Source organism: Halichoerus grypus, chromosome 12 (assembly GCF_964656455.1).
Source record: "Halichoerus grypus chromosome 12, mHalGry1.hap1.1, whole genome shotgun sequence".
In the NCBI taxonomy this organism is placed as follows: domain Eukaryota; kingdom Metazoa; phylum Chordata; class Mammalia; order Carnivora; family Phocidae; genus Halichoerus; species Halichoerus grypus.
This window is the reverse complement of record NC_135723.1, coordinates 9,985,642-10,007,325: the sequence shown is the minus strand read 5'-3', so window position 1 is coordinate 10,007,325 and position 21,684 is coordinate 9,985,642. Positions and strand designations below refer to the sequence as shown.

The 21,684-nt window shown below is 42.0% G+C and overlaps 1 protein-coding gene across 5 annotated transcripts in view; it reads left to right on the top strand.

The window, feature by feature from the left end:
* HECW1 (HECT, C2 and WW domain containing E3 ubiquitin protein ligase 1) overlaps positions 1-21,684 on the top strand; it is a 430,747-nt gene that overhangs the window by 188,139 nt on the left and 220,924 nt on the right. For all 5 annotated transcript variants that reach the window (XM_078059964.1, XM_078059960.1, XM_078059961.1 and 2 more), the window contains 2 exons: positions 9,935-10,259; positions 18,309-18,416. In XM_078059964.1, the coding sequence (XP_077916090.1) occupies positions 9,935-10,259; positions 18,309-18,416 (433 nt within the window). The remainder of the gene's footprint in view (positions 1-9,934; positions 10,260-18,308; positions 18,417-21,684) is intronic.

Below are 21,684 nucleotides of genomic sequence, written 5' to 3'. Positions count from 1 at the left end.
TCCTGCTGAAATGTCCTTCTTAGAACTGTATTCCTTGCCTGGGCACATTGCCTCTTAGCAAATCGGAACAGGATTGTGACTAGAGGAGGAAAACACACGGTGGCTTAAATTCTCGGCAAGCCTGATGCTCCCTCCTGAGGGAGGCAGCAGGGTCCAAGCCATGGGGCTGGGGTTCCACTCTTGGCACTGCTGCTCACTTGCTGTGCCCAGGGCAGGCCACTGCCCTTCTGGAGCAGTGGGAGAGGCTGGACATGACTTCCCACCACTCACTCTGGGAGTCTGCGTGACTCGGTTTTATGGGTAAGGTTTTGAAGACTAGACTGTCTTTAGGCAAGTGGTAGTGCCCTGGCTATGAAAGAGACACAGTCACCCCGCTTGGTACAGCAGCTCTGTGGAGCTCCAGGAGTGGAGCTCTGGTGGTCAGGGGTGTTGCTCATGGCTGCCCCATTCTGCAGCCGTATTTCTCCCCTATACTCCCACCAGGTGGCTCCTCGGTGGTCAGCAGGGTCCCTGGGGCTTCGGTGCCATGACCTGTTGGAGCATCACTGTGGTTCTGGGAAATAAAAGCATATCCTTATACAAACAATTATAAGAACATATTATGAACAACTCTATGCCAGCAAATTAGATAATCTGGAAGAAATGGATGCATTCCTAGAGATGTATCAACTACCAAAACTGAACCAGGAAGAAATAGAAAACCTGAACAGACCTATAACCACTAAGGAAATAGAAGCAGTCATCAAAAATCTCCCAAAAAACAACAGCCCAGGGCCAGATGGCTTCCCAGGGGAATTCTACCAAACATTTGAAGAAGAATTAATACCTATTCTTCTGAAACTGTTCCAAAAAATAGAAATGGAAGGAAAACTTTCAAACTCGTTTTATGAGGCCACCATTACCTTGATCCCCAAACCAGACAAAGACCCCATCAAAAAGGAGAATTACAGACCAATATCCTTGATGAACATGGATGCGAAAATTCTCACCAAAATACTAGCCAATAGGATCCAACAATACATTAAAAGGATTATTCACCACGACCAAGTGGGATTTATCCCTGGGCTGCAAGGTTGGTTCAACATCTGCAAATCAATCAACGTGATACAATACATTACTAAAAGAAAGAACAAGAACCATATGATCCTCTCAATAGATGCAGAAAAAGCATTTGACAAAGTACAGCATCCTTTCTTGATCAAAACTCTTCAGAGTATAGGCATAGAGGGTACATACCTCAATATCATAAAAGCCATCTATGAAAAACCCACAGTGAATATCATTCTCAATGGGGAAAAACTGAGAGCTTTCCCCCTAAGGTCAGGGAACATGGCAGGGATGTCCACTATCACCACTGCTATTCAACATAGTATTAGAAGTCCTAGCCACAGCAATCAGACAACAAAAAGAAATAAAAGGCATCTGAATCGGCAAAGAAGAAGTCAAACTCTCACTGTTTGCAGATGATATGATACTTTATGTGGAAAACCCCAAAGACTCCACCCCAAAACTGCTAGAACTCATACAGGAATTCAGTCAAGTGGCAGGATATAAAATCAATGCACAGAAGTCAGTGGCATTCCTATACACCAACAACAAGACAGAAGAAAGAGAAATTAAGGAGTTGATCCCATTTACAATTGCACCCAAAACCATAAGATACCTGGGAATAAATCTAACCAAAGAGGCAAAGAATCTGTATTCAGAAAACTATAAAATACTCATGAAAGAAATTGAGGAAGACACAAAGAAATGGAAAAACGTTCCATGCTCATGGATTGGAAGAACAAATATTGTGAAGATGTCAATGCTACCTAGAGCAATCTACACATTCAATGCAGTCCCCATCAAAATACCATCCACTTTTTTCAAAGAAAGGAACAAATAATCCTAAAGTTTGTATGGAACCAGAAAAGACACTGAATAGCCAGAGGAATGTTGAAAAAGAAAAGCAAAGCTGGCAGCCTCACAATTCCGGACTTCCAGCTCTATTACAAAGCTGTCATCATCAAGACAGTATGGTACTGGCACAAAAACAGACACATGGATCAATGGAACAGAATAGAGAGCCCAGAAATGGACCCTCAACTCTATGGTCAACTCATCTTCGACAAAGCAGGAAAGAATGTCCAATGGAAAAAAGATAGTCTCTTCAACAAATGGTGTTGGGAAAATTGGACAGCCACATGCAGAAGAATGAAACTGGACCATTTCCTTACACCACACACAAAAATAGACTCCAAATGGTTGAAAGACCTCAATGTGAGACAGGAGTCCATCAACATCCTAAAGGAGAACACAGGCAGCAACCTCTTTGACCTTAGCCGCAGCAACTTCTTCCTAGAAATATCACCAAAGGCAAGGGAAGCAAGGGCAAAAATGAACTATTGGGACCTCATCAAGATAAAAAGCTTTTGCACAGCAAAAGAAACAGTCAACAAAACCAAAAGACAACCGACAGAATGGGAGAAGATATTTGCAAATGACATATCAGATAAAGGGCTAGTATCCAAAATCTATAAAGAACTTCTTAAACTCAACACCCAAAGAACAAATGATCCAATCAAGAAATGGGCAGAAGACATGAACAGACATTTTTCCAAAGAAGACACCCAAACGGCCAACAGACACATGAAAAAGTGCTCAACATCACTCAGCATCAGGGAAATCCAAATCAAAACTTCAATGAGATATCACCTCACACCAGTCAGAATGGCTAAAATTAACAAGTCAGGAAACGACAGATGTTGGCGGGGATGTGGAGAAAAGGGAACCCTCCTACACTGTTGGTGGGAATGCAAGCTGGTGCAGCCACTCTGGAAAACAGTATGGAGGTTCCTCAAAAAGTTGAAAATAGAGCTACCATATGATCCAGCAATTGTACTACTGGGTATTTACCCCAAAGATACAAATGTAGGGATCCAAAGGGGTACGTGCACCCCGATGTTTATAGCAGCAATGTCCACAATAGCCAAACTGTGGAAAGAGCCAAGATGTCCATCGACAGATGAATGGATAAAGAAGAAGTGGTATATATATACAATGGAATATTATGCAGCCATCAAAAGGAATGAAATCTTGCCATTTGCAACGACGTGGATGGAACTGGAGGGTATTATGCTGAGCGAAATAAGTCAATCAGAGAAAGACATGTATCATATGACCTCACTGATATGAGGAATTCTTAATCTCAGGAAACAAACTGAGGGTTGCTGGAGTGGTGGGGGGTGGGAGGGATGGAACAGCTGGGTGATAGGCACTGGGGAAGGTATGTGCTATGGTGAGCGCTGTGAATTGTGCAAGACTGTTGAATCACAGATCTGTACCTCTGAAGCAAATACATTATACGTTAAAAAAAAAGAAGAAGAAGAAGATAGCAGGAGCGGAAGAATGAAGTGGGGGAAATCGGAGGGGGCAATGAACCATGAGAGACTATGGACTCTGAAAAACAAACTGAGTTCTAGAGGGGAGGGTTGTGGGAGGATGGGTTAGCCTGGTGATGGGTATTAAAGAGGGCACGTTCTGCATGGAGCACTGGGTGTTATATGCAAACAATGAATCATGGAACACTACATCAAAAACTAATGATGTAATGTATGGTGATTAACATAACATAATAAAAAAAATATATTTTAAAAAAAAAATGCCTAACCTTTACTTTGGCATGTGTCAACACATAAACAAGGGACCTTCCCAACTTGCATCAAGATGGGACTGTCCTGAGGAAGAAAAGGACACATCTGAGACTGAAAAGGGAAAGACATCTGTGCATTCCTATTCATTCTCTGCCCCTGTCTCTGTCAGTGTGTCCATCTGTCTGCCTTTCTCTTTCTCTCTCTCTCTTTTTCTCTCTCTCTCACGCACACACACAGAGGAATACCACTTTCAATGACCTTTCTTTTCAAGTAGATCAGAAGGAGGTGCTGCTAGGGATCAGGAATTTCCCTTAAATAACATAGGAAGGTCCCTGCTGCCTCTGGTCTTCCTCTCTCTCCTCACCCACGTCCCCCACCCATTATTCTGGCCATAGTAACTGCCCAGACTTCGGCAGCTTCATTCTTGAACACCTCCAACCATAATCCTCCCAAGTGGCTCAGAGTTGCATCAAGAAATTCCATGTTTGACCAAAGTGGTGAAAGTTGCGTGTCCCACAAAGCATGGCCAGGCTTCCTGCTCACCTCTCTGAGGCACAAGGAGCAAGAATGGCATTGGAGCAACAAGGAGCAAAGACTTCTCTCTGCCACCACCACTGGGGGCCCCAGAGAGAAGTGGGGGTGGGGGCTGTTCCACTCAAACCTATTGTTGGATTTTTTTCATTAGTGGTAAGGCTTTTTGTGTTCCTAAAATAATTCATTTGACTGTCATTTTAACAAGTCCCTTGTCTGTTAAATCATGACTTCCTATGTGGATATTCCCTGACTTGGTTTGATTTGCTTATTAAAAGTTCCTCCGCCTAATGTTCCCTTCCTGTTGGCAATGTGTGGGATTCTATTTCTTCTCCAAAGAAAAGGAACCCACACAATTTAGTTTATATAATTTTGTGATATTCTTCTGCACAATGGCCAGCACAAAACAACTTTTTCAACACATGACTTTGAGGCTAAAAACACCGTTTTGAGGCAGTTTCAGAGACAGGTGTGAGGAGCTGAAGAGTTGGGTAGAGATGGTAACATTGCAGCCACCTGTCACTTTCCTCCTCAGAAGTGCTTGGCCATCTGGCGGGTCATGGCCACCTCTGTCCCATAACCTCACTCACCCACAGCTGTTCCCAAGCAGCCGTACCAATGTACGGGCAGGACTCGGATCTCAGGATGTGAGACACAGAAGGGGACCCACAGGTGGGATCTCATCGAATCCCCACCTCTCCCTTCTTACCAGTGTCATTCAGGAGCTAGTAATGGGGGATTCTGGACAACAAGCCTTGTGCTTTAGGCCAAATAGGCACTGAGAAGGGTCTCTGAACTCAAGCCGCAGAGCATCGTCACATAGCTCTGGGATGCAGACGCAGATGCGCCCCAGTCCAACAAAACAGCTCCTGAGTACCCACTGCATTCTGACCGTGGAAATGCAGGCCAGAGGGGCCGGGCAAGGCCCATGCTGTCTTGGCACTTGCTTCTCAGTAGAAGAGCACTGATAAGAAATAAGTAAGACAGTTGCAGATAGAACAGGTCATTCAGGCTCCTGTTTATGTGTGTCAAGGCCAGAGAGAGAGATGTGCGGTGGAGAACAGGCACCGAATGGAGAGCAGGAGGTTTGGGGCATAAGGAGTGGAAGAAGCCAAGGGGGCGTTTGAATGTGGGCAGAAGGAAACACAGCTATACACAGCCCCAAATAGACTCTTTATATTATAACCCCAACTTTTGTCAAAAACTTGTGCAAGAATCTGCCACTGTTTGTGGTTTTTAAAAAAATGTTGTTTAGAGATAATGGTCACCACATCATGTGGTGCTCTCTGTATAAAGTCTAAAATGAAGCATTTTATTAAGAACTTGGAGGGAATGGTGAGTGCTGTGAATTGTGTAAGACTGATGAATCACAGACCTGTACCCCTGAAACAAATAATACATTATATGTTAATAAAAAAAAGTTTTTTTAATTAAAAAAAAATAAAAGTAAAAAAAAAAAAGAACTTGGAGGGAGAAAAAATTCAAATATTCTGATCATGAGAACTATGCTTTCCTTTTTTTATTTTATTTTATTTATTTATCTGAGAAAGAGAGTGAGAGAGAGCATGAGAGTGGAGTGAGGAGCAGAGGGAGAAGCAGACTCCTGCTGAGCAGGGAGCCTGATGCCGGGCTCGGACTCGGGGATCATGATCTGAGAAGGCAGACATCTAACCGACTGAGCCACCCAGGCGCCCCGAGAACTATGCTTTCCTTATATCTTCTTGGCTGTCAAGAAGATTAGAGGAGTATCTGAATCAATTTCTGCGAGTATATCTGCCCATGTTATAATTTGGAGAGAGTGCTTCAGAATGATAAAAGTGCTTACTTACAATCACACAGAATAGGCTCAAATCCCCATTTCCTGCTGTAAGAGGACCTTGGGAATGTTTATTAACCACCATTCTGAGCTGGGTTTTCACCAACAAGGGAGTAGTGATACCTGATAGGTTTTTAATAGGATAATGCACCAAGTTCCCTGCATAGAGTGAACGTTCATAATTATTATCCTTTTTCATATTGCTATTCCTGCTTTCTGTCTGGTCTCTCCCTATTTGTGTACATTTCTTTCGTTGTAAATTTTCTGAAATCCATTGTAGAAAGAGAAAAGTTACATATAATTTTTTTTTAAGTTCCATTACCTCCTTGATGGCATAACCAGAGCTGAGTGTAGGATAAAAAAGCTTCAGGCATCTACTTGCTCAAAATAAAATCTGTTCCTGAACTCAAAAACTATCATGCTCTTCTTCCAGCTAAATAATACCAGTTTCTAATACCTCATCTCATATACTTTAATGAGGTTTCCTTCAGGGCCTCTGTTTTCCACTCACTGTTTTTGATTTCTTGGTGTAGAAGCAATTTTTAAGAATCATTTTCTCTATTATAGATACGCCTTTTGTCCACTTTCTTTTTATTTCTGAGATGGTACTCACTCACAGCTTTATATGTTTCAAAACAGAAAAGCTATTAATGACTTAGTCAGTTAGAAATTGACACAGCAGAATCTTTTGTTTTCCTGTGTTCTGAAAAAAAAATCCATAATAACATGTCCCTTTCCTAGAAGTGACTATTTTTTAAGATTCCATCTCCTTACATGTTTTGTTTTTGCTATGTACTATAATGCATAAGAATAACTTAAAACATTAAACATGTCAGACCTGTTCCAAGATTTTTTAAAAATCCAAGAACATATCACTTAATTAAAAACATTTTAACAATTTGAGTTATTTAAGTTGGAAAGCAAAATAAGTAAACAAAACATCATTGTTGGATCCTCGACTACAAATAGGAAACAAGCCAGCAAATAGAATCTTACTCCCTATGAAGTAGGTCACAATGTGATCAGATTGTCTTCAGTGGCTCACTCATTGGATTCACTTTTTCAGGGGTCAATTAAAATCTGTGCATAACAGAGCCCATAACTAGAGACCCTTGCTTACAACCAATAATTGGAAAATTACAGTGTCACTGAAACTGTTACTAATATTCTTTTGGTTTCTTATCCATGTCTTTTACCCATCACCAAGGTAAGGGGAAATAAAAGACACTCGAGTTACTTAGTGGAATGGAGAAAAAGCTGGAAGCAATTTAGTGATACTGTTGACGTCCTCCTCAGAGATAATGGGAAAGCCACTCCTACTCTTTGCAGGGAGGAAGGAAAAGGCAGGTCTCTGTCCCGTGAGATTTGCCTTAGAGCTTAGGAAGAATTGCGAGGTTGCAGGACAGTGAAATCACTGTCTGGGAAGAGAGTGGTCTTTTATCCAGGGCTATTTAAAAACAGGACAGATCCTCCTCGACCTCCCACAGTTCAGATGTGAACAGAGAATGATTAAATTGTTTCTTCCAGCTGGATGAGTCTATAGTGTGAGCTTGGAACCCTTGTGAATGCCCGGGGGCAAACGTAGCCACAAAGGAATCGCACGTTGGGAATCAACTATCCACCTGCTGCAGTCAAGAAGCAGCTGTTGTGAGTCTTTAACAATAACACCTGTTTAGGGACCTGATGGCATATAGTTTGTACATAACTTTTTGTCTCTTTATTTTCTTCTCTCTCTGCACTATCTACTAACTTATGTCTTACTATATTTTATCTATTTTTTTAATAGCAAACTTAAACCCTTTCTGCAAAAAGAAGGGGCATCATTGAATAAAATCATATTAATTAAAGTTTCGAGGGCCTTTTTTTGTGCCAGGAGTCAGGCCAGTTCCAGGGGATATAAAGAGCAGGGAACACTGGCTTGAAGTCTTCACTGCTTAGGGATGTGCGTGAATTGGTCAACTAACAATAATATAGTAAGACTCTCTGCAGGGGAGGGGGATTCCTGTGGGATCAGAGAGCTGAGGCCCACATTTTGGGGAATCGGAAAAGGATGCAGGGGGCGGTTACAGCAGACTTGGTGCTGGGGCATAATCTTGAATCAGAAATACAATTCCTGCGAGTACAAATGGAGAGGGTGTGGACAAAGATGGGGGTGGGCAGGGTGGGGGAGTGCAGTCTAAAAGGAGCAGCTTTGAAACTGCCCTTCCTATTCCGGGCAAATACCATTATTCCAATCCAGGAAATCACTGACAAATGTCTTCCTTGACTGATGTTTCCTTCTATGCCTTTGTTCCCACCACGTGGACAGTGAGCACTGGTGTAATTTGACAGTTTCAGGAGAGTTGCCTGATTTCCAGGGAATTCTAATAAAAATACCACAGCAGAAGTGTCTTCAACAAAAGAAAAGCAATCTATAATCTTTTTTTGCGGCCCTGGCTGATACTACGTCGATAAAATTCCCTCAGCCTCAACATTAATGCAAAAAACATCCTATTCAAGCATAAACCTTACAGATAAAGGGAGCCTTCCCCTCCAGAAAATTGGTATATAGGGTACCTTTATAAATACACTAGACTGTTTAAGCTTGGAATTTCAGTTTTGTAAGAAAACTTGCGAGGCCATGACTAGAAACAATCTGTGGATTTGTTGCAGAACGAATTAAATGTGAGGGCTCTGGGGATGATGTGAGGGCACCCTTGGCCAGTGAGTGAGCCCAGCCAACTGCCCAGGACCTATGTTTCAGTGAGGCTTTCTTAGTAAAGCAATACCAGTAATATTTTAGTAGATTTTTATTTATTGAGTGCCTACTATGGTAAGAGCTTGATTTGCATTACCTCATTAAGTTCTGACAACAACCCATTTAAAATGAGGAAACTGAGGACCAGGAAGATTAAGTAAAATGTCTAGGGATGCACAGGTTGGAATTTGGTAGGTGCTGCACCCACTTTGTTTTAACCTGTAATCATAAATTTGACTCTTTAATTCCAAGTTGTTTTGAATCTCCATAATAATACTATAAGAGGTCATTTGTCCACACAAAGTATATGTAAACTACAGAAATGTTATGCTCTAGCAACAGCCTTTCTTTTTTGGAGATGTCATGAAGGTCTCTGGACAAAGCCCCCCAGAGGATGGTCAGGTTAGCGATGTCCTCTCTGAACTGCCCAGAGCCAGGGGGCCTGCTGAGTGCATGGACGGCTCGTGCTTCTCGGGCTTTGCCTGGCTTCCTGAGAGAAGGACTGGTTTCCAGGCAACACCAGGGTCTGTCCATTTTCATACTGTCGCAATGACGAGCATTTAAAAAAAAATAAGACCATATGGTACCAATATGATGAGATGCTTTCTGAAGTCTGGCTTTTCTGCCTATAGTAATGCCATGGTTACCACCAGCGGGGCCTGAGGAATTCCTAATAAGAGACTCAAATAATGAACGAATAGGCCTGCCACATGGCCATTAAGGACTGAGATGGAGAATGCCAACACTGTGCTTCATCAGGTTAATAGACTTTTTACAAGTGCCCTGGTCTTAGAGGGTGGAAAAAGTGCAGACCTAAGTGACTGCTGAACAGACTTATGTAATCTGAAGAGCAGAGCAGACCGCCGCTGAGGCCTGGGCCTCATGACCAGTAAACAGAAACTTGCCTCTGATTGATGTGTGCAGTAAGTAACTGTCCCTGGGAGCCAAACCGCATGACTCAACACGTTTTCAGGGCTTAATCTCCATTTCTGTTGTCTTTTGGGGGGTTTTGTTTTTGCTTTTTGTTTTTTGTTTTTTGTTCTAGCCTTCCCTGTGTGAAGCCCGCGGAGGATGCTCTGTGCCGTATTTCAGGTCTTCCTTGGACGGCTGCTCCCTCACAGCTCATTCTCCCAGCACATCCTTCTTAACCTGTGAAGACCGTCATTGTGCGGCTGGTGTCTTACACCCCTGCTAATTGTCTGTTTGCCCCCACAGAATCTGTACCAGAACAGGTTTTTAGGCCTGGCCGCCATGGCATCTCCATCTAGAAACTCCCAGAATCGCCGCCGGTGCAAGGAGCCTCTCCGTCACAGCTACAACCCCGGCCAGTTCCACAGCATGGCCATTCGGAACGGCCCCCACGGCGCCGTCACCATCCCGCGCTCCACCAGTGACACCGACCTGGTCACCTCAGACAGCCGCTCCACACTCATGGTCAGCAGCTCCTACTACTCCATAGGGCACTCCCAGGACCTGGTGATCCACTGGGACATCAAGGAGGAAGTGGATGCTGGAGACTGGATTGGCATGTATCTCATCGGTGAGTAAGGCAGCCCTCAGCCAGATCGGCTAACGGTGTGCTGCCGACAAAACGGTCTCCGCACTGGGGTTTGGGTGTTCGACAAGTCTATCATCCACAATTCACTTTTACATATGCTTTACTATTTCAACAAACTCACACAGTTTGCAGTCAAATGTGTTACACACCGAATTCCAACACACTGCAGATCACGTACTGAGGCCTCTCTTGCTATCTCCATTCAGTGGAAGGAAATCGTAAGATAGAAGGGCCAGGTGTGGTTGAACACAAATGTCATTACCATTTGCAAGTATAGAAGCTCTTCTACTTACAAATAAGTTAATATCAAAAGCCTGTTTTCAAGTCCGTATGTTCGTAAGACCAAAGCAACACCACATACACAACTGATGTGCACCCATCTCTGTGCAGGGAGTTTCACTTTGTTGCCAACATAATCATGCACCTCTTCTCACCTGCTCTTTCAACATTCTCACTGCTTTGTATTCAAAAGATGTAACTCGATTCAACGTACAGTGAACGCAAGCACACCGCAGGCTGAGGAAGAGAGTGATAGCTGAGAGGGAAATACACAAGTCTGTGTGCTGCAGAAAACAGATCTCACAAATTTGAAATCACCTGAAAAATAGATTTGATCTATTGTTCATGATAGAATCGGGTGTGGTGGAAATTGGTGCATTTATACTGGTTAATCAGAAATGAGGGTATGGTTGCTGGGGAGTCTATAGAGTCGGGCATCCAATTCAGAGGAGGCCAGGCCTTCTGCTGTCAGTCTGTGCATGGAGCAGTCTACACATCCAGACACACAATGCCTGATTTAATATCATGGAGTATCACAGGAACCAATGGATCGTTACGAGTATTTTATAACCGTGGACTGTTTTTCTGACAAAATAAAGGGGATTTTATCTGACTATCAGGGAAACATTTTTAGCTCTCGTAAAGGTTTTGAAATCAGCTTGGCTGGTGTATTTACAATACACACTTTATTATAAAGATGGAGAAATGTAACTTTTTAAATTTGTACACAAATAGTGGTTACTAGCTAAATTGGACTTAGGTAAAAATTTCATTTGCTTAAAAAATAGTTCTTGAATAAAATTGTTTGGATACCATCAATCTAAAACAGAGCTTGTAAAATAACAGCCCCCCTAAGCATATTTTTAGTCTATATTATTTTAAATTTGATTAGTTATCAACATTGAAAAATGTAGAGATTTCACATTGAAATCCAAATGTCTAGCTTCTTTCACAAAAGCCCTCAATTTGGCAGACTGAGCCTGTAATTCTGCTTGGCTTTAGTTCACTAAAGTTAAGCATTGGCTGCTTCGGGTAGCCTGTCTGTACCCTTCAGTTTTGCCACAGTCTCCCTCCCACCCATCCCTACTTTCCTGATGAATGTTACTTGTTTAGCACCTTGGGCAATTAGATTTTTGGCCACAGATCTGGTTTTGAACCAACCCTTTAAAGCCGTATCTTCCTGCAGTGGTGAGTACTAATGCCATTCATTCCCAGGTCAGGGAACATTTGGAGGAGGAGCACGTGTTGGGGGGGAAGGTGTGACACCCAAGGACATTCATCCAAAGTGAAGGCAAAAAATGGGTGGATCTGGAGCCTAGCCCTAGATCCGGGCTGGGGGTGGAGGTTTGGGGTAATTGGCACCCCGAGGGTTGATGAGGTCACTGTGGGTTGTGTAGAAAAGAGCACCAGAAAGCCTCTGTCAGAGAGACGGGCAGAGGATGCACTCACAAAGGAGGTGGAGGAGGGGTGGAGACTTAGGACCAAACTAGGAGACCACGTCACAGAAGTCAAGAGAAGGCGGTGGAGGAAGGAAGGAGTGGTCAGCAGCATCGAATGTCGTGAAACTCTGGAAATGAATCAGATCTGGTGTTAACATGACATTTTGACTAAGACAAAAGTAAACAGCTCATCATCTTAGAATCCTAACTTGACAGTTTGTTCTCATAGTAGCTGCATATATATAACTGTGAAGTTATTTAATTCAAAACGCCAACACTTTCGGCAACATAGCATTTCAGAAATAATTTCCAAATCCAAAATTATCTGTGAGTCTTTAAGAGCTCATAATTTGTAGGTCCTTAGTAAAGTATCTGTCAGATTTGCAGCGCCTTGCCAAAGATCAAATCACCGATGTAGGCCTAAAATTTTAGAGGTGACGATTTAATTTAATCTGTCATTTCGCCGCGGAAGTAATGCCAGTGCGGTGGCTCCCACGGCCACAGAGCTGCCTGGCCTGGTGGCAGGCCCCGTGCTGTCCGTAGGGTCAGCTCAGCACATCCTGGTGCAGTATCAGGTAGGGACCACTCTGCATCCACGGACAAACGAAATGCCCACGTGAGGCCAGGTTTGTGATGCTGTCAGCTCCGACCTTCGAGCTTCCCAGGCAAACACGACTGGGGAGAGAGTGAGACACCTGCATGTGGAGGGGGATGTGTAGCCTGCTCACTGACCCCACTTAGGAACCCAGTGAGGAGGCAGGGACAGTAGCTTCACCATTGTTACTATTATCGGGGAAATCCCATTTGGCTGCCCTCCTTTATGGAGTGGTTCATGAGCTCGATACCGTGTAATGAAGGATTCTCTCTCCTAGTGACACAGAATGGGGAAAGATCACGTGGTTTCAGTGACAGCGTGACCTTGTCTAGAATCATACCCTACCACTGGCCAGATGTAGGACCCCAGCCAGGTACCATCGAAAGAGCTCCAGGTTTCTGATCTCCAAAATAGAGGGGAAAACAAAACTTTCTTCTAGAATCATTGAGTAGAATTGATGAGACACTGCACATTTACTGCCTGTTGATCGATACTTCATGTCTTGATCTACCTTGTCAGGGAGCTCTCTTCTCTGGATGTGTGATAGCAAATTACCTTAACTCCCAAACTGCGTCCTAGGGCTGCGTCCTCACTCTGCCCAGTTCCATAGCAGCTGAGATAACAATGGTAACAGTTTCCAAGAACCTTGCAGAGCAAGGACACAATTCTGATACAAGTTTCAGTTCATAGGGCACCTTGCAAACCAAGGATTTTCTGTCTCTCCTGTGTATTTAATATGTAGAAAGTTTAATCAGGTATATTCTGATTTTTTTGTCTCTTCTGATTTTTGAATGGAGTGTGTCAAAAATTGCTAGTAAAAATTTTTAAATTTTAATCTTAATTTATCTATCTCTACCTTCACTTCTCTAGGTTTTATGCTTTGTATATGTTGATGTGAATTACCAAGTACATAAATGTTCACGATCTTTTTCTTCTACAATTTCTTAGTTTATTATTACAGATCTGTCTGTGTTCCTTGTGCTACTCTTTGCCTTGAATTCTGTTTTTTTTTTAACTTTTTAAGATTAGTCTCTCAGTTTCCTTTTGCTTCACATTTGCTTAATCTTTTACTTTTCTTTATTTTCAAACTCTTTTTTTAAATGTAGCCATTTGTGTGTGCTTTTATATTCTGATCTAGGAGTCTCTGGCTTCTAATTGGCCAGAATAGCACATTTCTATTATTGTATTTACTGTTACATTAAGATTTATTTTTACCATTTCTTCATATTCTTTACTGCATTTTCTTTTTGTTTCTTTTGTTTTTTCTTCTTTCCATTAGATAGATCTATCAATTTAAAAATTATATTGTTCTTATGATGAGTGCTTTTTTTTTTTTTAAGATTTTATTTGTTTATTTGACAGAGACAGAGATAGCAAGAACAGGAACACAAGCAGGGGGAGCGGGAGAGAGAGAAGCAGGCTTCCCGCCAAGCAGGGAAGTCCCGATGTGGGACTCGATCCCAGGACCCTGGGACCATGACCTGTGCCCAAGGCAGACGCTTCACGACTGAGCCACCCAGGCGCCTGATGAGTGCTTTTAATCATAGACCAGATGTTCTCAGTCAAGGGTGTTTTTGCCCCCATTTGATTATCAGAAGACGTGAGTTCCTCTGAGAAGTGGAAGCCAGGTTGCATTTTCTTTGTTGGGCTTAGGAGATGTATGTAGTGGATCAATATTCCTTTTTAACTGATTCTGTGCTCAGTGGTCCATGCTGTTCTCAACAGCAATGGTCTTTTTGTTGTACACTTTTCTATTACAGATTAGGGTATAGAAAGCATAGCTTCAGTTTTCATTTTGAAGACAAGAGAAGCACATTTCATGTTTCTCAGGTGTGCTGTTTCTGTAAACTTCACTAGAACTTTCTGAAACAAATTTTTAACAACCTGTAAAGATCTTTTCTCTATTGTAGACTGTGGAACAGGGAGTGGGACTTTACACGCTAGAAGAAATATCATTCAGCAAGTATAATGTTTTTTTGAGGAACTTAATACATCTCTATGTGTTCTGTACAAAATGAGTAATGACAAAACTTTAAATGGTACTGGCCTAAGCTAATGTTCCAGGTTATTATTAATGGTTTTGCATGTTAATCATAGAGCTTTGCCGTAGAGGGCCCTGTTGTTAGGCCAGACTGGAAACAGAAATATCTACTTACTAGTGATGTCTGTTCTAAGACCACTACCCATCTTCATTCACTCAGTCTTCACAACAGACTTTTGAGGTTGGTATTAATAGTGTACCCATGTTGTAGTGAGGAGGTAAAGACACAGAGGGATTGAATAAGATGCCCAAGACCACATACCTAGTAAGGTAGCCTAGCCTTCCTGCCTCAAAGGGCTGTAAATATCCCTGTAATTACACAAACATTGCTCCCATAAAAGGACTTCCACCATGACAAAGAATATGAAAAAAAGAACTTTGGGACATAGGACCCAGGGACTGCCAATCCTCAGGGTGGCAAAGGGTCTGGCTGGGCCCCCACCATCCATTTCAGACCTCTTCTCTTCTCCAGTGCCTTCTTCTTGTGCAGAATCTGGTCCCAAAAACTTACATGTTTCAGACTCCTGTGCAACCATCTTCCAGATGCACACTGGTCCCTTCGTCAGGTGCAGTTGTGCAAGATGAGGAAGGAGGAAGTGAACCCTGGGGGTCCTCCTACTGGTTAGCGTGTGGCTGCCTCAAGCATGGCATCTACCGTGAGGCCCTGCTGTCCGCTCACTCGCTTCATGGGCAATGTGGTGGTGGCAGGTACTCATTCTGCCACGGGCTGGGCGCTCTCTGCTCACGGGCTACAGCTGCTCTATGAGGTTCTTGAACACAGCAGTTCCCACGAGTCCTCTCTGAGTGAGGCAGAAGCAGGGCCTTGGAGTCACTCTCTTATTCTGGGGCTGTTCCCAGAGGCCCAGCCTAGAGTCCATTTCTCCAAAACCTAATTCCCTGCATTAAATCCCCTTTTGCATGAACTATCTGGACCGATTCTGTTTTTCTGCATCTGACCCCCACAATCCACTTGGATTTCCAAGCAAAGACCAGTAACTTTTCTAACAATTGGCAATAAATGCCTTTGGGGAAGGAGCTGACCTCTCGGCACAGATGGTCCAGGCAAGAATATAGACTGTTCTATTTTCTTGTGTGGTATTTGTTACGAGGTATTATTAGTGTAAGAGAATGGGCTATTTATTAGGACCAACTGACAGTCTCAAAATGTGTTGCATTTAAACGTGTACAGCAGCATGTATCTTGTTCTCTTTAAAATGTGTGTTATTTTGGGGCCCCTGGGTGGCTCAGTCGTTAAGCGTCTGCCTTCGGCTCAGGTCATGGTCCCAGGGTCCTGGGATCGAGCCCCGCATCGGGCTCCCTGCTCCGCGGGAAGCCTGCCTCTCCCTCTCCCACTCCCCCTGCTTGTGTTCCCTCTCTCGCTGTGTCTCTCTCTGTCAAATAAATAAATAAAATCTTAAAAAAAAAAAAAAAATGTGTGTTATTTTGCCATCCTCATTTCGTCTTTTCAGATTCTTCCCACCTATTCACCCCATCCTTTTCTCATCTGTGCCCCTGAGCTTCCTTGATATTTAACCCATTCTTATATACTTACTGTAATCTAATGAAATTGTCTATTTTATTGAATGAATCCCCAAATTTATTAGAAACTTTCTGAGAACATAGACCATGTTTACCAGTGTGTCCCCATGGTTTAACACAATGCATAAAGTGGAGGAAATACTACACAATTGCCTAATGCATGAATGAACATCCCCTTTCTAGGTATTATTTACATGGATACCTGATTGTAACTGTTAAAATGAATATTCTGGTGATCAGAGTGGATAGATTCAAGTGAATACCTCTCCTTAGAGAATTGCCATAATGAAGCGAATCTCTATCTGGATGTGAGACTCGTTGTATCTGTACTGAAGACCTAGGGAGCTAGGAAAATATTATGTCCTTTTTGCAGCAATGAGGCAATTACTGTAAAAGACATATTATGCAATCATCTTAGTAACCCAACCAGGGCTGTGAGCACACACTGTGAATATTAAGACTGGCAAATTTTGCAACCAAGTGATTTTCCAAGGGATGCAAAGAGTTCTTGCCATTAATGAAGCAGACTGTTGTGCTTTGCCCAATCATCTTTGCCAAAGAAGAGACAGCCAAAAATGTGCAATCAACATGGCAGGTCACAAGCACGTTGACCAGTTGTCTTATTTAATCCTCCACCAGGAGGCCCTAGTTATTAGGACTCCGTCCCCTATTTTGCAGGTGATACCATTGGTGCATGGCACAAAGGGCCTTGAGAGCTGGGTCCTTTAGCTATAAGACCTGCCCTCTTTGCATCTCATTCTAGCCTGTTCTCCCAGTCCTGTCAGATGCAGGACGTGAACCTCAGCGTATCTTAGTGCAAAAAGGATAACCATGACCGAGCTCCTCTCTGCAGAGCTGGGGCTTGGGGCCTGCCTTCAGGAGCCCCTGAGTTCTCTTAATTCCTCCCATCACTGTGGTGGATTTGGATTCTTAAACATGGTTTTCCCACAGCTTCAGATCCATCTAGCTCAAGTGGTTACTTTCTGGTGAAGTGGAAACTGCCAGGGCCCCAGAGATGATCAAAGTAAAATTCATATCCCTGTCTTAGTCTGCACTGAAAACATGAGGTCTAGAACCAGAGAGGAGGAAGTCAGCTGGGTCTTCAGAGATATGTCCTCTCCAGGAATGCTATGTTCCTCTCTGGACACCAACTGTAGGAAGGATATTGACAGTTGCAATGTGATGAGGAGAGAAAGAGTAGAAAAGGAAAAGTACATAGTCCCCCACAAGCTCCTCTCAGTGCCACCATGCTGTCCCTCAACTTGGGCCCTGGACACCACGTCAGGGCCTCTCTCTCTGCCCTCCACACACCCACCCTCATCTCTACTCTTGTGGCTTCTTTATCCCTCAGTGCTTCCCTGAACCCCTGTTGGCCTCCCTCCTTGAAACTCCCTGTCAGAGCACCCTGTTCTTTTCCTTCCTATCCGCCATCACAACTTGTAATAATACCTTTATTTCTTTACTTGGCGTTTAAAGTCTGTATCCCCAATTGTTTGTAAGCTTTCGTTCAAAAAGGACCATCTTGGTTTTGCCCAACCATGGCTCTTGCATTTTCCTCGGCATAACAGATGGTTCAATCTCAACAAATATCTGTTGAATGAACAAATGAATGTATGAGTGCATGAAGGATGGATGGATATATTCATGAATGAGTCCCGGGTATTACAGGATGATAGGTATTCAGGCTGGAGAAGAGATGCTATAGGTTGGGGCCTATGATGACTGGGACCCAAATAGAAAATGTGATTGGATGTTTTCTTTATGGCTCATTCACAGACCCCAATAGAGACCAGCTACTGAAAGTTTTAGGAAGAAGATTTTCACACTCAGATTTCACACATGTAAGCGCTATTCAAAAGTGAAATGGACAGCCACAGGAGCAATTATTTTCTGTCCTTGGAAGTGTTCACGAACTAGCTAGATGATCTTGGGAGTATTGCAGAGTGGGGAGGAGATTCTTGCATTATGAAGGGGTTGGTTCAGGGGGTACCTGAGGATACTTCTAGCTCTCTGATTCTGATTCCAGGTGCTTTTTCTTCTGTTGAGTTGGAGGTAGCATTAATATCCTTTTTTTTTCTAAATATGCTGTTAGCTGATATATTTTTCTATTCTGCTTTCTTTCTTTCCCGGGAATATAGATGAGGTCTTGTCAGAAAACTTTTTGGACTATAAGAACCGTGGAGTCAATGGTTCTCATCGGGGCCAGATCATCTGGAAGATTGATGCTAGCTCTTACTTTGTGGAACGTGAGTACTTTTCCCATTCTTGTTGCTCGGGATAAAACAGAGTTCAACTGCTTTGTTCTTTGTTCTGTTGCATTGCATTCCCTTAGAAATGTGCCATGTTAGAAAGCCATAGCTTTATGAAATGCTTAAAAATAGTAAGAGGTGAACTCTAGAGCAGTTGGGCAACAGCCATCCAAACCAGCCCAGGGGGCCATTTCTTTTCGTTTCAAAGAGAAGTTTGGCTCATGGTCATTCGTAGGCCTCTGGATTCAGGACCTTTTGACTTAGATCCCTTAACTTTCTAACTCTGTGGCTCCTCCAGGTGCTCTCTAACTTTGCAATAGTTGCCCCTGCTGTATCCAATCATCCAGTTTTGGCTTTGCTTGAGCCAGTTCTTCAAGGCTCCCTGCTCATGGCCCCATCATGTTGGGGATATTCCACGCTTTTCCCTGATCTTTGACTCTGGCCACAGTTCCCCAGGATGCAGGTAATACATTACTACCACCAACCTATTTCTTTGATTCCTGATCTACTGATATTTCTGGGTGTATAAATTTGTCATCGTGTATTTTACTGAGCTATTTTCTAAAATTTTTATCTGTCTTTGAAAAAAAAATCATTTTTACAGTTAAAGAAGGATTCTTTTCATAGGTCCCCATACTGGTACATTTCCCATTGCACAAAGAAATAGCCATGTGGGCCTCGTGTTTACCAGCTGAAGGAATGCAGAGTTTACTCTTATCTACAAGTCCTTCCCTTCCCACTTGGGTACTGGAGAGTGCTAAATGCACAAATCCCTTTCTGCACCTTCTTGTTCAGAGCAGGGATTCAGTGTAGCACTTCTGAAAGGCAATGATGGAATACTCCCTTGTTCCAACCATCCAGTTCTCAGAGAAAAGCATATGTGGCCAGGAACCTAAAGTTGTCTATTATCATTTGACTCATTCAAGAAAAACTATATGCTCTCTATATGCTCATGTTTTGCTCCCATTTTTCTTCACTCTCATTTCTATTCATCCACTCAGTAAGCATTTTATAAGACCTACTATATTTCAAGGATCAGAGATTTGAAAGTGAAAGGTCTAATGTCTGCCCATTGGAAGCTTATGGTATCTCTCCTAGAAATGACACAAGTGCCCCTTTCTTTTGCATTAATTAGCCACATGTAGAGTGTGTAGACAGTCAGGAGATTTGATACTATCAGATGTAGAGGGGACATGATTTTATGAGATGTGGTTGGGCCCTTGACTTTGGTTTAGTCACAATGAAGTTCCCAACAAGAGATTTCCTTTTCCTTAATATTTATCTCCCTCACTCTAGCTTTTCTCCTCCTAATCCTTGATACCAGACAAAATGCCTTGAACTCGACTCTGATACCATCTGCCCAAAAGCCTCATGGCTCTGCTTTCTGACTACATGAACTGAAACTTCTCTGCCCTGCTGCCAAGACCAAACAAGACCCCCCCTCACTCCTCAACCCTGCTTCTCCATCCTCCCCAGCATGCCCTCCTTTGCCCAAGTCATGCCAGTATCTTCCCCCTCCCACAAATAGCATTATTTATCATAAAGGACATAGATGGGCTTGATTTGGGGATAAAGATGCGTTCCAGCTCATGGTACCTAATATGACTTCCCAAATGGCAGTAAGAACAGAAAAAGTAAAAACTTGCATTAGTAATGAATATTAGACATAATAGCTGACAGTATGCCCTAATCTACATTGGAAGTTGGGTGGAGAGGCTTTCTGTACTGTCCACCTATTTTCTTCTTTGGAGTTCTAACTAATTGAGAAAAAAACCATGTAGGGTCAAAATGTAGTATCAGCTCAAAATGGTGCAGGAATGAGCACATCCTACAAGTATTTGTCTTTTTAGAGGCAAGGAAATAAGTATTAAGAATAATGTGAAATTTTATGAGCTAATGTGAAAAAGAGGGGTTTGTGTATAAATTAATCTGGCAATAGTGCTGTTCCTTTCAAGGCAGTTCTCTTCGAGATTTCTGTGACATATAGAACATTTTTTGTACATTCAAATAACAAACCATTTAATATAATTGTCTTCATCAGAAGTATGAAGAAACACTTTAAGTACCATTAGAAAGATATTATAATATGAAACCAGCTCTGTAAATTATGTAAAATGTTGTCATAATTGAGTGAAAGTATATTCAAACTTGGTTAAGTAGCAATGTCCTAGGATAACCAGTGGCTTGCCAAGTCATAGTCAGAAAACTAAAAATTGAACACTTTAGAAAAATGACATTTTACAAATGTCCTGGTGCAAACTTGAGAAGATCTCACTTGGCAGTATACCTGTTGGACTGGCAGTATCTCAGTGCTCTGGACAAATGGGTGAAAGTGAAATTGAGATGGTGGATACAAATACATCAAACTAGTGTTCAAGATACAAAGAATGTATTATTCTGTACAAATGTAATATAATTCGTCAAAAACTAAAAATTTATCAAGAAAAACTTAATTGAGTTTGTAAATGATTAGAATATTAACTCAGGGCACACGTATAAATCAAATAAATTAGAATGCTATAATGGATTATAGCTTTAGGAGTCTGAATGCATTAAAACTGTATATAATATGCTCTATGAATTTGTATTTTTAAAATGAGATAATTGATATTTTCAAAAATGTATGATTGAAAAAGTGCCAAATGAACAAATAGGAAGGGATTGAATGTACAAAATGTTCTAATATGGCTATCTTTCATTAATGTAATAAAGCATCAAAGGTCCTCTTGCTATAATAAAAATGCAGAAGCCAGGCCATTATCCAGAAGGTTACAGAAGTTTTTGATATTAATAAAAATAAGACTCTTGCAGTCTCTAAACAGTAATAAACACATTAATCTAATTGGTAAATTATACCTTCTTAAAATTAAAAATTATTTTACAAACGTTGCACATTGGCCAGATTTTAAATGCTGAAATACAACAGAAGGCCATTCCTTCTATCTGAGGATTAAATTAAAATAATAAATGAGGTTTTTATTTTATTTTTATTTTCTGTTTTTATTTTTTCCTTTTATAAGAGTAGAAGTATATCACTGATTACCTGGAGTCTATAATGTTCTAACAGTACATTTCTTTGGGGTTATGATTCAATTTAGAATTAGGTAATTGCTATTGATTTATATGATTTTTTTAAAGGTCTGACTAAATCAGATTTGGAAGTATTACCAAATTAGGAAACTTCAAAACAAATATTTCCTGCACTCTCCAAGGAGTTACATGCATAATAAAATGCAAAAGAAATAAAACCTGAATTGTTTCCTTT